The sequence below is a fragment of the Triticum dicoccoides genome, chromosome 6B (assembly GCF_002162155.2).
Source record: "Triticum dicoccoides isolate Atlit2015 ecotype Zavitan chromosome 6B, WEW_v2.0, whole genome shotgun sequence".
Classification (NCBI taxonomy): Eukaryota; Viridiplantae; Streptophyta; class Magnoliopsida; order Poales; family Poaceae; genus Triticum; species Triticum dicoccoides.
Window position 1 is genome coordinate 449117899 of NC_041391.1, and position 13213 is coordinate 449131111.

The 13213-nt window shown below is 42.6% G+C and overlaps 2 protein-coding genes across 3 annotated transcripts; one reads left to right on the forward strand and one right to left on the reverse strand.

Moving 5' to 3' along the window:
* The first annotated feature begins 3573 nt into the window (after window positions 1-3573).
* On the forward strand, window positions 3574-5757 carry LOC119323571 (cell surface glycoprotein 1-like). Its single transcript, XM_037597267.1, has 2 exons — window positions 3574-3930; window positions 5272-5757. Exons 1-2 carry the CDS (start codon window positions 3724-3726, stop codon window positions 5485-5487), a joined length of 423 nt encoding a protein of 140 aa, XP_037453164.1. The 5' UTR covers window positions 3574-3723; the 3' UTR covers window positions 5488-5757.
* A 677-nt stretch (window positions 5758-6434) lies between these two features.
* LOC119323549 (UDP-N-acetylglucosamine transporter UGNT1-like) lies at window positions 6435-12517 on the reverse strand. Of its 2 annotated transcripts, none has more exons than XM_037597234.1 (10): window positions 12003-12517; window positions 9459-9547; window positions 8856-8904; window positions 8610-8739; window positions 8054-8184; window positions 7926-7970; window positions 7743-7840; window positions 6952-7059; window positions 6813-6869; window positions 6435-6728 (listed from the first exon to the last, which is right to left on the reverse strand). In XM_037597234.1, exons 1-10 carry the CDS (start codon window positions 12139-12141, stop codon window positions 6654-6656), a joined length of 921 nt encoding a protein of 306 aa, XP_037453131.1. In that variant the 5' UTR covers window positions 12142-12517; the 3' UTR covers window positions 6435-6653. The 2 variants fall into 2 exon arrangements, with proteins under 2 accessions (XP_037453131.1, XP_037453130.1); XM_037597233.1 differs by having other exon boundaries at window positions 8610-8743; window positions 8856-9014; window positions 9471-9547; window positions 12003-12512.
* Window positions 12518-13213: the final 696 nt, after the last annotated feature.

Here is a 13213-nt window from a genome sequence, read left to right on the forward strand (position 1 = left end):
GATAAAGAAATTAGCGACAAAAAACAACAAGATCTTTGTCTACACAATGAAGAAGACATCAGTTTACTACAGGATGGTACTAACTATTATACCTTGTCTTTTTTATTCCTTTACCCCATTTCCAATATAAAGAAGATATTTATGCACATCCTTGTTTTCAGGCCTTTCCAAAATAGTTCACTGATGATTACCTCTCAAACCACTTGTATGGACAGGAGGCGAGGAAGGTATTCATACAACACCCACCATTCAATATTGAAGTGTTCCTGAAGAGGACGAATGATGGACGGTCAATCATCCACAGGCACTGGCCTAAAGTTGCAAAGACCTTCAACATCAATGAAGGCTCAATATTCGCCTTCCGCTTCAGCAGTTTTCTCGATGAGATGCATTTGTCTATGTACCATCTATGATGCTAATTTCGAAAGGTTCTAGATGTTGCATGTGAAACTTGGTGCTGGTGCAGCTGTGTAATGGGGTAGCTGAGTGTTGAAGCTATATCATGTTGTACTCTGATGTATTTCAATTATGAAATCCTGCTTCCTTAATATGGGAATGAAATATATTATGTGTTTAATATGAATGTCAATTAGATTAATAAATGGATTATTAATAATATGGCAATTAGCCTGCTAATGGCGAATTAGCCTGCCAATTGTTTTTCGCTATTGCAAACCGTTATTGAGAAAATACAGTGGGCGATGACCTAAGGCAACGCACACAGTTTCTAGGAATAAACCGTGTTGGATCGATGAACAATCACACATGACATTCTCTTCAAAACTGTTTGTGTTTGGCCACCTTGCGCAAATGTTTACCGCATTAAAGTTGTGTGTGATGGATAGCCTTTGCCACACAGTTTCTTTTACGCACCGTGTGTGATGCATTCAATAACGCAAACGATAAAAATATTAATACGGTGTGCAATGGGAACGCTATTACAAACGATTTAACGGGGGAAATTGTGTGTGATGTACCTACGAACGGAAATGTTTTCCTTGCAGCGACTGTGTGGGATGTATATACGAACGGAAACGTTTAGCAGGGACTGACTGTGTGGGATGTACTTACGACTGAAAATGATTTCGCATGTATAATTGTATTTTTTTAGCACTAGTGTACATATAACCGTATTTTCTCGCTCGCCGGTCGCACACGACCTCATTTTGCCGAGTGTGTGTGCCAGGAGGGCATATCCCCGACGGTTTCTGGGTCGTGTGGGAAGGACCCCCTATCGCCCACACTCACTTGGTGACGGTTCCAAATGTCGTCGCGGAAAGGGGTTAAAAACCGTTTGTATAGCACCTCGCTGTACCAGTGCCACTAAAGGAAGAACAACACAAGCTAATATCAAAACATTGAACAGTGGTCAACTTCACATGATTACTAATAACAAGACTTCTCCCATGTCTTCAAGAACAAATAGAACTACTCGCAACTCATCTCATTAATCATGATTAGTGGGTATAGATATATGATTGACAATGTGAACATAATAATCTTCCACCAATTAAACCAACAAGCATCAATTACAAGATGTAATCAACACTATTAGCACCTCCAGGTGGTAATCTGAGGTTTGCTACAAAGATTGAACACAAGAGATGGACTAGGGTTTGGAGATGAGATGGTGTTGATGAATATGATGATTCCCACGATGAGAGGAGCGTTGGTAATGATGAAGGCGTCGATTTCCCCCTCTCAGAGGGAAGTATCCCCGGTTGAGTTGCTCCACTCGAGAGTAAAAGTGCTCCTACCTCAGTCCCGCCTCGAGACGGCGGCGGAAAGTCCCGAAACTCTTCTCTTGATTTTTCTTCCAGGAGGATGTGAATTTTTATAGCACCGAGATTATGTCCAGGCGAGGTCTAGGGGCCCCATAAGCCTGGGTGGCTTGCCCAGGTTGGTGGTCATGCCCCTGCCCTTGTGGGCCCCATGTGGCTCTTCTATGGTACTTCTTTGTTCCAGTATTTTTATATATTCCAAAATAATTCTCCAAAAATCCCCGTCCAATTCCGAGAAACTTTTATTTCTGCACAAAAACAACACCATGGCAGTTCTGCTGAAAACAACGTCAGTCCGGATTAGTTTCATCCAAATCATGCAAATTAGAGGCCAAACACGAGCAAAAGTGTTTGGAAAAGTAGACATGTTGAAGTATCACCTATTCAACTGAAAAAGCGAGAGACACGTTGTTCGGGTTGGAGCTTAGTGGTCCAAGGGGTATGTATACCTCGTCATCGGTTGCTGATGATCGGTGGTACTCTAAAGTAGGAGTTGAGGCGGTGCAGGTTAGCTACCCAGGAGACTCGACCGAGATAGAAGAGGCTCGACGTGGTGATAGTGACGAGGTGTGTGGTCAGCATAGGACAGGGAGACAAACCAGGGCTTTGGTATCAACCATGAATTTGACTCAAGATGACTAGCAAAGATGAAATTCCTTCAAATTTAAGACAAGCGGTAAAGAAGGAGCAAGGATGTTGAGTTCATGTAACTCTTATATGTGGCATCTAATATGTGAGTTATTCACTATCACGCAAGTCAGTGATCAGTGTGTGATGACGTTGAACGAATAATCCAAAAGTTGGGAGCGCATACTAGAGTAAAGGGGTACTTAATTTTGCTTGAGTGTTGACTGTGATCAAGAAAAAAGGGACTAGAAGTTCCTGGTGGAGTCGCATGAAGTCTGGGAATAGCAGCCATACTCATGGTGTAACTCAAGTCCAATGTACATAGAAGTTTGACGTGTGGACGAATTTAAGGTGGTGGAAAATATCCGCCTACGTGAAGCTTACTAGAGTTATGTCGAGCATTGTGTATAAGATAGGTTACGGTTGGACTTGAAGTCGTACTGTGTGTAAACATGGCAACGAGTTGTGTCCTAATTAGGACACTCATATCCTAGGCCTCATATATAACATGGGGTAGACACACAATGTAACATATGTTAACATAATAGCACATGCACTCAGGGGAGCTGACGACACGTGTCAGCGTTTGGGTGGCCAGTGTGCGGTATTATAGCGGTATCAATAGGGAGAAGCGTCCATACTCAGGCCACAAGGATGTAGCCATTGTTCGATGAACCTCATTAACAAATCATTGTGTCATGCCTTGTTGATTGCTTGATAGTCGGTAGATCGATATGCACCTTAGATTAGTTCTAACACCAACCTTGTTCTGTTGGTGTGCTTTGCTCTAGTGGAGCGTGTGGAGCCGTGTCTCCGATAGACCTTCCGGGATTCGGTACGTTTAGGTTTCTGGTGCATTCGTTTAGATTCGACTGGATTCCGTGGTTTTCAGAGTTTCTACATGTCCTCATCGATGAATTTTTTGGGGAGACGACAATATGCTGGTCTACATATAGTGGAACAGATTTTGCATATGTATCCTTTCAATTTAATATTCGTAAAAGGGATAATATGTAAGTATCGAATAGTAAACATAAGGCGGTCTATTTTTGTTTTGTTTTTGGCCATGCTCACAGTTCACACATTCGTCCACCAGCTCAGCTCAGCGCAGCTCAGCTGCACACGGGACCGGACCGACTCTTATCACTGGAAGGCGAGACAGCCGCCGGTAGCAGCGTGGTAGGCGCCGCAACTCGACCAAACCACGCGAAGGGGAAACCCAAATTCCCTCCCAACTTCTCTACCTCTCCGGCCTCCACCCAGGAGAGCCCTAAGCCGGAAGCGCCTTACCCTTAAGCTCTCTTGACCTCTCCCCATGGCGTCCGCGTGGTGCCTCTTGGCGCCGGCCGCCACCGGCGCGGCGCCGGGCGCTCTCGGCGTCTCCGCCTCCGAATCCAGAGGCGTCTTCGCCGCGCGGGCGGCGGTCCCTGAGAGGACGCGGCGCAGGTGGGACTCGCTCGTGGTGTGCGTGGCCCCCGACGAGGAGAAGATTACGCGGCGCTCGCCCCTCGATTTCCCCATCGTAATCCTTCTCCGCCCTTTCCCGCCCGTAGTCATTTTGCTATTGCTCTAATGGTGAACCGAATTTTCCGGTTCAGAAATTTTTGGTCATTTTAGCTTACTACACCCGGATTATGAGGTTTTAGGTATTCAGAGTGGATGAAATCAGTAGGAATGTTAGCTTAGAGTGGACCTGAGTTCTTTTGATTGGACAGGGCAACTTCAGATGCACGTTTGTTTGTGCTTGTGGATATTACAGATGCTCTTAGTAGATAGTTAGTGGCATCCTAGTCTCATCATTCTTGCGTATTTTAGAAGTGTTAGCTTGGAGTTCTATTTAAAGCTGTTCATGTGAGGAAATATATACTTAACTGTACCAGAGCTGCGTTTGCATTTTAGGAGTGGACCTGAGTTGCACGAGTTCAAACAATGATGTGAGGTTAGGACGTTGTAGATTGTTTTGTAGATGGTGCTCTTGCACTGAAACAATATGTATAGCGTGTATGATAAGACACTTTGAAGGTTTCCACCTAGGTTAGAGTTGTGCAAACCGAGTTTCAAATGCCAAAATCGTCCTAAAATAAATATGCGCGTCCATTGAATGCTTGTCTTGGGTCGTGTTTGTATGTAAAACAATCAGACAGTATTTATTTAGGGATCAGACGGTCTATTAGATCGCTTTCTGCAGGAACTTTCCATTTTCCAGCTGGTGTCTCGTTGTCATGATGCTAGCAATCTAATTTCTTACAAACAAGTTTTGAAATATATGGTCTACTGATCTGAGACTTGTTCTATATTCGCTTGCTTGCTTGTTTCAAGCACAAATAAATTTTATGTGATACTAGGGTGCTGTAGACGCCCTAATATATTAGGATAAAAATAGTGGAAGAACATGTTCATGGTAAATTGATAGGGGACACTTATAAGTTTTCCTAAGGTGACATTCAAATTGTGTTCATGGTACCTTTCTGTTTTTGCTTGCAATTGTGTTCCATTCCGTGACTGTGAGTTGTGAATGCGACTCCTGCATATTCTGAGACAAACCTTCATTTTATTGTTCTGCGGACTTGCTGAGCTGCGCGGTGATATTTATCATGGTTATAACCTGCCATTTATTTATTTATTTGCAGTGTTTCAGATTATGGCATATTATATCAAGATTGATAACTGTCAATTTTCATGTGTGATTTGTCTAAAGCTGTAGCAAGATTTCTGTGGGACAATGTCTAAAAAAGAAGTCAAAACATAGTACTCCCTCTGTAAAGAGGGAGTAGTTAATTATTTAAAGAAGATGTTCCATCAGACGTTCTTCTTTTGTGTTGGCACTGAAGCTGATGGGCACTGTCTTATCACACATTTATAGGAATGGGAGAAACCTAAGCCTGGGAGGAGACCTGACATCTTCCCAAAGTTCAGCCCTATGAAAACACCATTGCCCCATCCATTACCAGCTGATGATCCTCTGGATGATGATGAGGAAGAAGAAGAGGAAGAAGCACAACCTCAAGAAGAACCACAGGAGGATGATCCTGACAAGGAGGATCCTGAGGAAGATGACCCAGACAAGCCAACTGAGTAATTTTGGATGAGGTGGCCTGTGGTAGATAGAAGCCGTGTCGTATCTTCCAGAGAATACGTGGCGTCTGAGCTATTCAGAAATGTTAGTTGTGTCGGCTTATATAGGCTCTAGACATAAGTTTGCTCAGCAGGGACCTTTGAGCTTTTCTGAAGCTATACAAATTTTGTTCCACTAGTTTCAATTTGAATTTATATGTATTCTTCTGAAAGGTATTTGCCTATACGACACAATAAGCTGTTGCATGTTCAGTACTTATGTTCCCTGATCTGATACTCCAGTGTGCTGAAAGTGCAGTATAAGCAATTAGGTAGTTGTAAATTGGCAATAACCTGCCATTGGTTAAACTTGTGCATTTTGATATACTCCATTCCAAATTATTTGAAGTTCTAGCTTTTACCTAAGTCAAATTTGGTTGCAGATGTTAGAAAGGTCAGTATCTCTCTGTTTGTGTTCTTAAATCACGAATTGGACGATGCGCATTTCATCAAGTATGAACACATCTCATTTTCAAATTCTCTATTATTTGACCAAATCTACAACACATATTTGATTTAGGACAAAACTAGAATGTCATATAATTTGAATCTAAGGCCCTGTTTGGATTGAGTGTAAAATTAGTCTGCTCCACAGTATTTAACTCAAGTTTGAACTACACACGAAAAAATACATCCAATCCAAACAGGGCCAAAGAGGGTAATATTTTGCACCAACGCTGAGACAATAGCCTCTTGCTAGGTGATATATTGGAAATTTTCTGTAGCATTTTGGAGCCTGGTTTCTATAAACTCTATAAGTCTCAAAAAAATCAGACAAAAATCGACACAGCTATTACTTGATTATAGTGGCTGTGGACCCTATATTTTGGATGGATGGGGCGGCTGAAATCTTGTTGTAATCTATTTCAGACAAATACGGCGATGTGAACAGACAAAACGATGGTACAGAGATGCTGAAATCTTGTTGTATTCTATATTTCCTTGGCCAAACAATGGCAATTCATTCATGTTCTACCCAGGAGAATTGGAGTTTATAAATGTACACCCAGGAAAACCTACAAAATTTTCTCTCCCATATGCAGGAGCAAACAGCATGATGAACGCTACTTTGGTTAAGCCATACTGCCCATATCAATATCTACTTTCCATTGGTTCCTTAAAGATCAATATCTATTTTCCTTTGATCTTGCAGTAGGCATACATGCCTGAGCCAACGAAGCCAAGGCCTTGGCCGATGACATTAAGCTGCCATGAGAAAGAAAATTAAGTCAGTATTCAGGAAAGGAAATTGAAGAGCTAATTGTGGCCGAGCAACAAGCTTAAACTCACCAGATCAAAAGGAAGCCCACCGAAGAGTACCCAGCCAAGTCCAACAGTGAAGAAATCCTGCAGAAATGGCATATCATGAAGAAGATTTCAAAATACTACGCATGTTGAGTCGCGTGGAGGAATTGGATGGAGACCATGCCTTCAAATTGCCACACATTGACTGTGTAAGTGCAGAATTCAGGATTGTATTCCAGAAGATGGTGTAGTTCAATAGAAATGCTAGTATACATGAAAATAGCAGCACCACCTACAAATGGAATTACATCAAAATGATTGATACCCATGGGCCCTAGCTATCCCAGGAAAAATATATTAGGAGGCTCAAAATATTAACATACAATATAAACACATAAAGCAATCTCAAGACCTTGATGTCAACTATAATATAAATATGTTTTCCCCCCCTTGCTTTCAAGAGTAATTAGAAGCATCCACAAAACATTAACTGCAATGAACTAAGCATACTATAGAGATACGTCAGGGGTAAGATTAATCAGCAACCAAGAAGATTTAAGAACCTATAACAATCAATCAGAAATCAAGAATAGTGGATTAGAACGTGGTAATATGTGAATATAGTAGTGCAAGGGTTTCACTGGCTCGAGTGAAACAATATGTGTGCGATCCGAACTATTTTCTAGGATTGTGTCAGTAACTCAGTAAGTTATTGGGTAAGATCACAGGAATGGTGGGAAGGAACAAAATAATGCCTCACGAGCTAGTGTGTCAGTCAAAGCTCGACCATCAACACCAACTGGTTAGTTGCGAACAAATAGACAGTGATTCAAGCATCTCCAGTGAAGTCAATAAACAAGCAACAAGATTGTGTTTTTGTTAGTAAATTTTTTTGATGCGCATCCACAAGCACTGTAGTCTTTAGATGCCTCAGATAATCATTAGCATTAGTTTCAAAATTTAACCCGCATATACCTGAAAACCAGGGGAATAAAGGTAAGGAAATTCAATAGTTTTCTTGAGGTCGCTCTGAATATATGTCAAGAACAGTACTGCAGGTCCACAAACAAGTCCTGAAATCCAGATAAGCAGAATATATATTTATGACGTGTGAAGTATGAAGTTGAATCTTAGTGGTACAGGTCTTTGAGATACTACCATTGCACCACATCAGGCCAAAGCTATTCAGCCCACTAGATTTTCCTAAAAGAACAAAATAAGTGTTGATTAGAAATTTATGCAAGTTGGATTGGCATATAATAAGTGGCAAGAAGGAAGGTGCTTACCAATACGATTTATAGTTGCAAGATAAACAGCTGTAGTTATATTGGCGACGAAGACAATGGCATACCCACGAGCATCAAATGATAAATCTCGAGCCCCAGCAATAAACGCTCCGAATACAATCAAAGCCACACTGATAAACAGTTGGTTAGCAACCAGAAAGAGTATGGCAGATTGAGAAAGCAACTATATTCTGAAGAATGCAGTATAATGAAACACAAGGATCACCATGTTGCAAGCTACAACCATACTGTCCACTAAGTTGACTATAAATGAATGTGAATTCTGATACCTTATTACAAGGCTTGATAACGATAAGAGCAACAAGCAGATGCGATCACTACTGATGAACTAAAGATATGACAGGCAGTCAAAATAAAATAGAATTGATGAGTTAATATATATGTTTGACCGTGGCTAGGGCAGGAGTTTGTTGCACAAATAGAGGCTCATATTAGCTAACTAGCACATGTACTTCAATTTCGAGTTTCTTGGCTATGGAATAACAATGGTGAGACAGTACAAATGCAAAGTAAAGTGACATGCCTGGACATTTACCTGCCAATTATAGGTGGGGTGTGTTTCTGCTTTGCCAAGAAATACTCCATTGTCATTGTAAATGCTACTGTTGTGCGCCTTAGAGTTGTATACATAGGAACATTTACTCCACGCACAGATTCCATTGAAGCTAGCTTTTAGCAAACCATCATGGAAGGTAAGCACCATTCAGAATTCAAAGTAAACAGCAACAATTTCCATATATGCAGCTCATGGCTGTAATTGTGTGCGAGGTAATAAGCATACCATATAGAGCAAATAAGCCAGCGAAAGCGGTGAAGTGCGCAGCAGTATTCTGAACGGCACAAAGAATAGTGAATCAGAGGGTACTGACGGTTCACTATTTGTGAAAGAAATGATCTTTAACCGTCTCAGAACATAGAGAAGGCACGTTGAGCACACCATCTGCACATGTTAATTAGGTGTCAGAAAGGAAAGACAGGACCAAACATATCATACAGTAACAAGTTCAGCCAACAGAGCTGTACAGCTAAAGAAAGTTAGTACATATTACGTAAGGCACAATACACCGACAACTATATCACTGTAAGCTGCAATTCATAGCAGGCCTATTGTCTACAGCTCCAATAAGAAAGTGAACATTCTTCAACTAGATGAAACAGAAGTAGAGTATGTGGCTTTTGGAAACCTATCATTACTTTCAAAGACCACAAGCAGGTCACAGATAGTCTAGCACAGTTATCCTTTACTGTTGATCGGACAAAACGTGGGCACAAAACATTTATATACTCTGTCAGGTGAATTTACAGTTATTCAGAAAAATAAGCATATGAACTACAATGAGAAGAGGGTATTTAACAATACAGACTGTCCAGAATATGTCCACACAGAATGGAGCACCTGAAGGAGTGTAATGACATTTGCGCAAGGGAATTTATATGAAGATAGAGCCGCCTTGTTAAACATCACCAGCAAAACTGCACATTGTAAAAAGTATTAGCAAGGGAATTCAAGACTTCCACAACATAAAGAATAATAACAGAAATGTCATCAGGAAGTTTCTGTGCGGAAACCAGTTATGTGATGATTCTCAGAAGATAAAAGATAAATAGGAACAACTTAAGAAAAAATCAAGAAATTTTCATTTGCAGTTGTAATTTGGCAATGATTCTACTCCACTTTATTATTCTATCTAAATGGCAAGGGATTTTCAAAGTTCTATTTTCTCCTTGTCTGTTTTTTTTTTTGGACAGTGGGCCCATCAGAATTTGCTCTCTCTTACCATGCCACTACAGCAATTTGGACAGATTTTAGACATACAAGGTTAGAAGATGTATGTGTGTTGTATTAAAAAATCATCTATATTTGTATCTATACATCTATACATATATATACAAATATAAAAAGACCCAAATGGCAGATCCAACTAATCTCGGTCATCAATTCATGTCAATCCAACGACCTAGATTGCTTCAACGGTGAGCGCTCAACATGTTTAGCGTGCAATAAATATTATACGGAATATCAATAATTCAATATCAGCGATAATCACATAATTATCATGCAATTAATAACTTGCCTAACATCAGCGGTGCAATTAATATTCTACAAAATATCCCACAAAAAATATATTCTACCAAATATGAACGTGCATTGTATGGATTTACTAGTTCTCATCGAAGTCTCGATTCAAGCAGGGTAAAATTCTTCCTCGATACAACAGAAATCCTGTATCCCTGGTAGGTACTATCAAAATGATTCCTACTTGAAGCTCTGCTGAGCAGTTAGATAGAAGTCAACAGACCAGCTTCCATCCCAACCCCAAGCACCTCAGTAACAGAAGTAATGCCTAACAGAAACAGATTACAACTAGTGCTACATCACAAGACGGTACCAACATTCTATCTTCAAATTCATACAATGCACTGAACGAGCCACCCCATGATGACCAAATCCCACATAGAATTGCGTCCAAAACCAAACAAGACAAAAGAAGTGGGTTGGCGTATCAATGGTAACCATGTAGGAGAGCGTGATGGAGGTGCTGCAGCATGTCAGCATAGTGGACCCTTGAAGAAAGCAGCAGCACCGCCGCCTCCTAAGAGATTCGCGAAGCCATGACAAGAAAACAAGCAACATACTTTTGTCGGATCCACAAGAGCCAGCACAGTTAGTTATATAAATTATACCACCAAGTTGATCATGATTATATTTGACATATCCGGCGTTGTGATCTTTACTACAAGCCAAATATTTTTTTTCAAGAATATGCCAAGGAATGGCATATCAATTTCATAGAAGTGGCAAACAAGCCAATTACACCGTAAGGCATACACCACTAGATATCTATCAAAGAGATGTTCCTCGCTAGTGCCTACCCCTAACAGAGACGGAGCACCCCTAGCCGTGAAACTCGGCAAGCCAGATGATTGCCTTTACTGAATTGTGTTTCTGAGATAGATAGCTAGCACTCAAATATACTCCCTCCGTCCGGAAATACTTGTTAGAGAAATGGATGTATCTGAACGTATTTTAGTTCTAGATATATCTATTTTTATCCATTTATGCGACAAGTAATTCCGAACAGAGGGAGTACATATGTAGTAGTAATAACCAGTTTTTACTAGCTCTTACTGACGAATACGTACGGTGACACCCACTAAGCGGTATGTACTTTGCGTATAACCTGTGGCAACTGAACTAGCGGTACCAAAATGGTTTCGTGCTAGACACAAGTCAACCAACCAGCACTAACTCCAACCCCCAAGTAGCTGAATAATGGATGTAATGGCCAATGGAAGCAACAGGTTAGCGACGATTAGCAACAATCACCAGGCCTGACCGCATGCTACCCATTCCCAAACTCACGCAGATAACGCGCCAATTCTGCACCACAGCACAACCGCATAGAGGAAGAGAGGCGCAGATCGAGGCCCGTACCGGAGCAGGACATGTAACAGAGCGCTGCGATCATCTTACAGCATAATTGTGCAGCAGTTTGAGACAGTTAGTCCTTGAAGCACTCAAATACATATACATAGTAAAAACAACCAGTTATTACTAATGCTAGACCATCTCCAAGTCTAAGTAGCTCTTACTGGTGAATACCTACTGAGCAGTATGTACTTTGCCCGTATCCCTGTGGCAACCGAAGCAGCAGTACTAAAATGGTTTCATGCAAACGCACGGCTGAGTTAGCTAGACACAAGTCAACCAGCCAGCACTAACTCCAACCCCAAGTAGCTGAATAACGGCCAAAGGAAGCAAAGAGTTGGCGACGATTAGCAGCAAATCACAAGGCCCGACCGCGCGCTGCCTGTTCCCGAACTCACGCAAAACGAGCCAACTGTCCGCCGCCGTGAAGACAAGGCGCCAATTCTACGCACACCACAGACGCGTAGAGAAAGAGAGGGCGCGGATCGAGGCGCGTACCGGAGCAGGACATGTAGGAGAGCGCGGCGACGGCGCCGCGGCGGGTCATGGCGGAGCCCTTCAAGAGCGCGGCCTCGCCGTCGCCCTTCCCCGGCTCGGCTGACACCGGCAGCAGCACCCCTCCTGCGTTCTTGGCCATCTCCCCTCCCGGATCTCCGCCCGCGAGCGACCACGCCGAGGAGCAGCGGGAGGAGGAAGGATATTTGTGGCGATGCGCGGAAGGGGAAAACGGCCGTTTGGGAGCGAGCAAGACTCGTCTCTGCTAGTCTGCTTTTGGCCCGATCGGACGGGGAGTTTTCGGCCTCGGCCTCGGCGACTCGGCCGCGCTAGGAAGGGGGGAAACTTCTGCCCGACCGGCCGCGCCTGCGACTGCCTGTCAGCGGCGTTGGCCAGCGCGGCGGCCGCCCTTTTATAAGCCGGGATGCCCGCTGGTGATTACTTGCTGCTTGCCTTGTGTTGTTGCGTCGTTGTTGGTCACGTCTGGGATGAGATCGAGCGCACCCGGCACAGCGCAGCTCCAACATGGGAGGGGCGACATGGCTCGGTGGACGCTTATCTCAAGTGCTGGGATGTCACCAGGCACATGCCACTAGCGCGGCCCTGCGATCGGTCCATCGATTAAAGAAACAAATCTCCACGAGCCGGATATGGTGGCGTTATGTGTCACGATTCGATGGGCTGTGTGCGTTAAAAGTGGGGGAACAAAGATTTGTGTTACTAAAATGGAAGAATTGCTCCTGGTAGTGCGCTGCGTAGGTCTGGTCCGAGGAACCGAATCTCTGGTCTGCGCTGCGTCTACAACCCGACCGGGCTAGTAGTTCTATGTTTGGCGTCAATTAAAAACTTGAGGATCTGATTCTGATTTTGGTGTGTATTTGCTTCTTTCCTTGTTCACGCGTTCAAGGGCAATCTTAAAAGGCAAGGTGTATAATGTGATTTCGTGCTGCCATACTGTCATTTTTAAGCATTTAAGTGTTGCCTTTTTTTCTTGCAGAAAATTTAAGTGTTACCTGGCCCGATATACATCCTCGTGTTTTTTAAGCGTGTAGAAATGAGCTAAATTTTTTAAAATAATACATTTTTCTAATTAATTTGCATAAATATTACGCCGATATTTTTATTTTTAAAAATAATACACCATCGGCCCGCTGCAGGCCGACTGAGCTTAGTCGGCCCACCGTAGGCCGATTGGCTTCCAGTCGGCCCGCAGC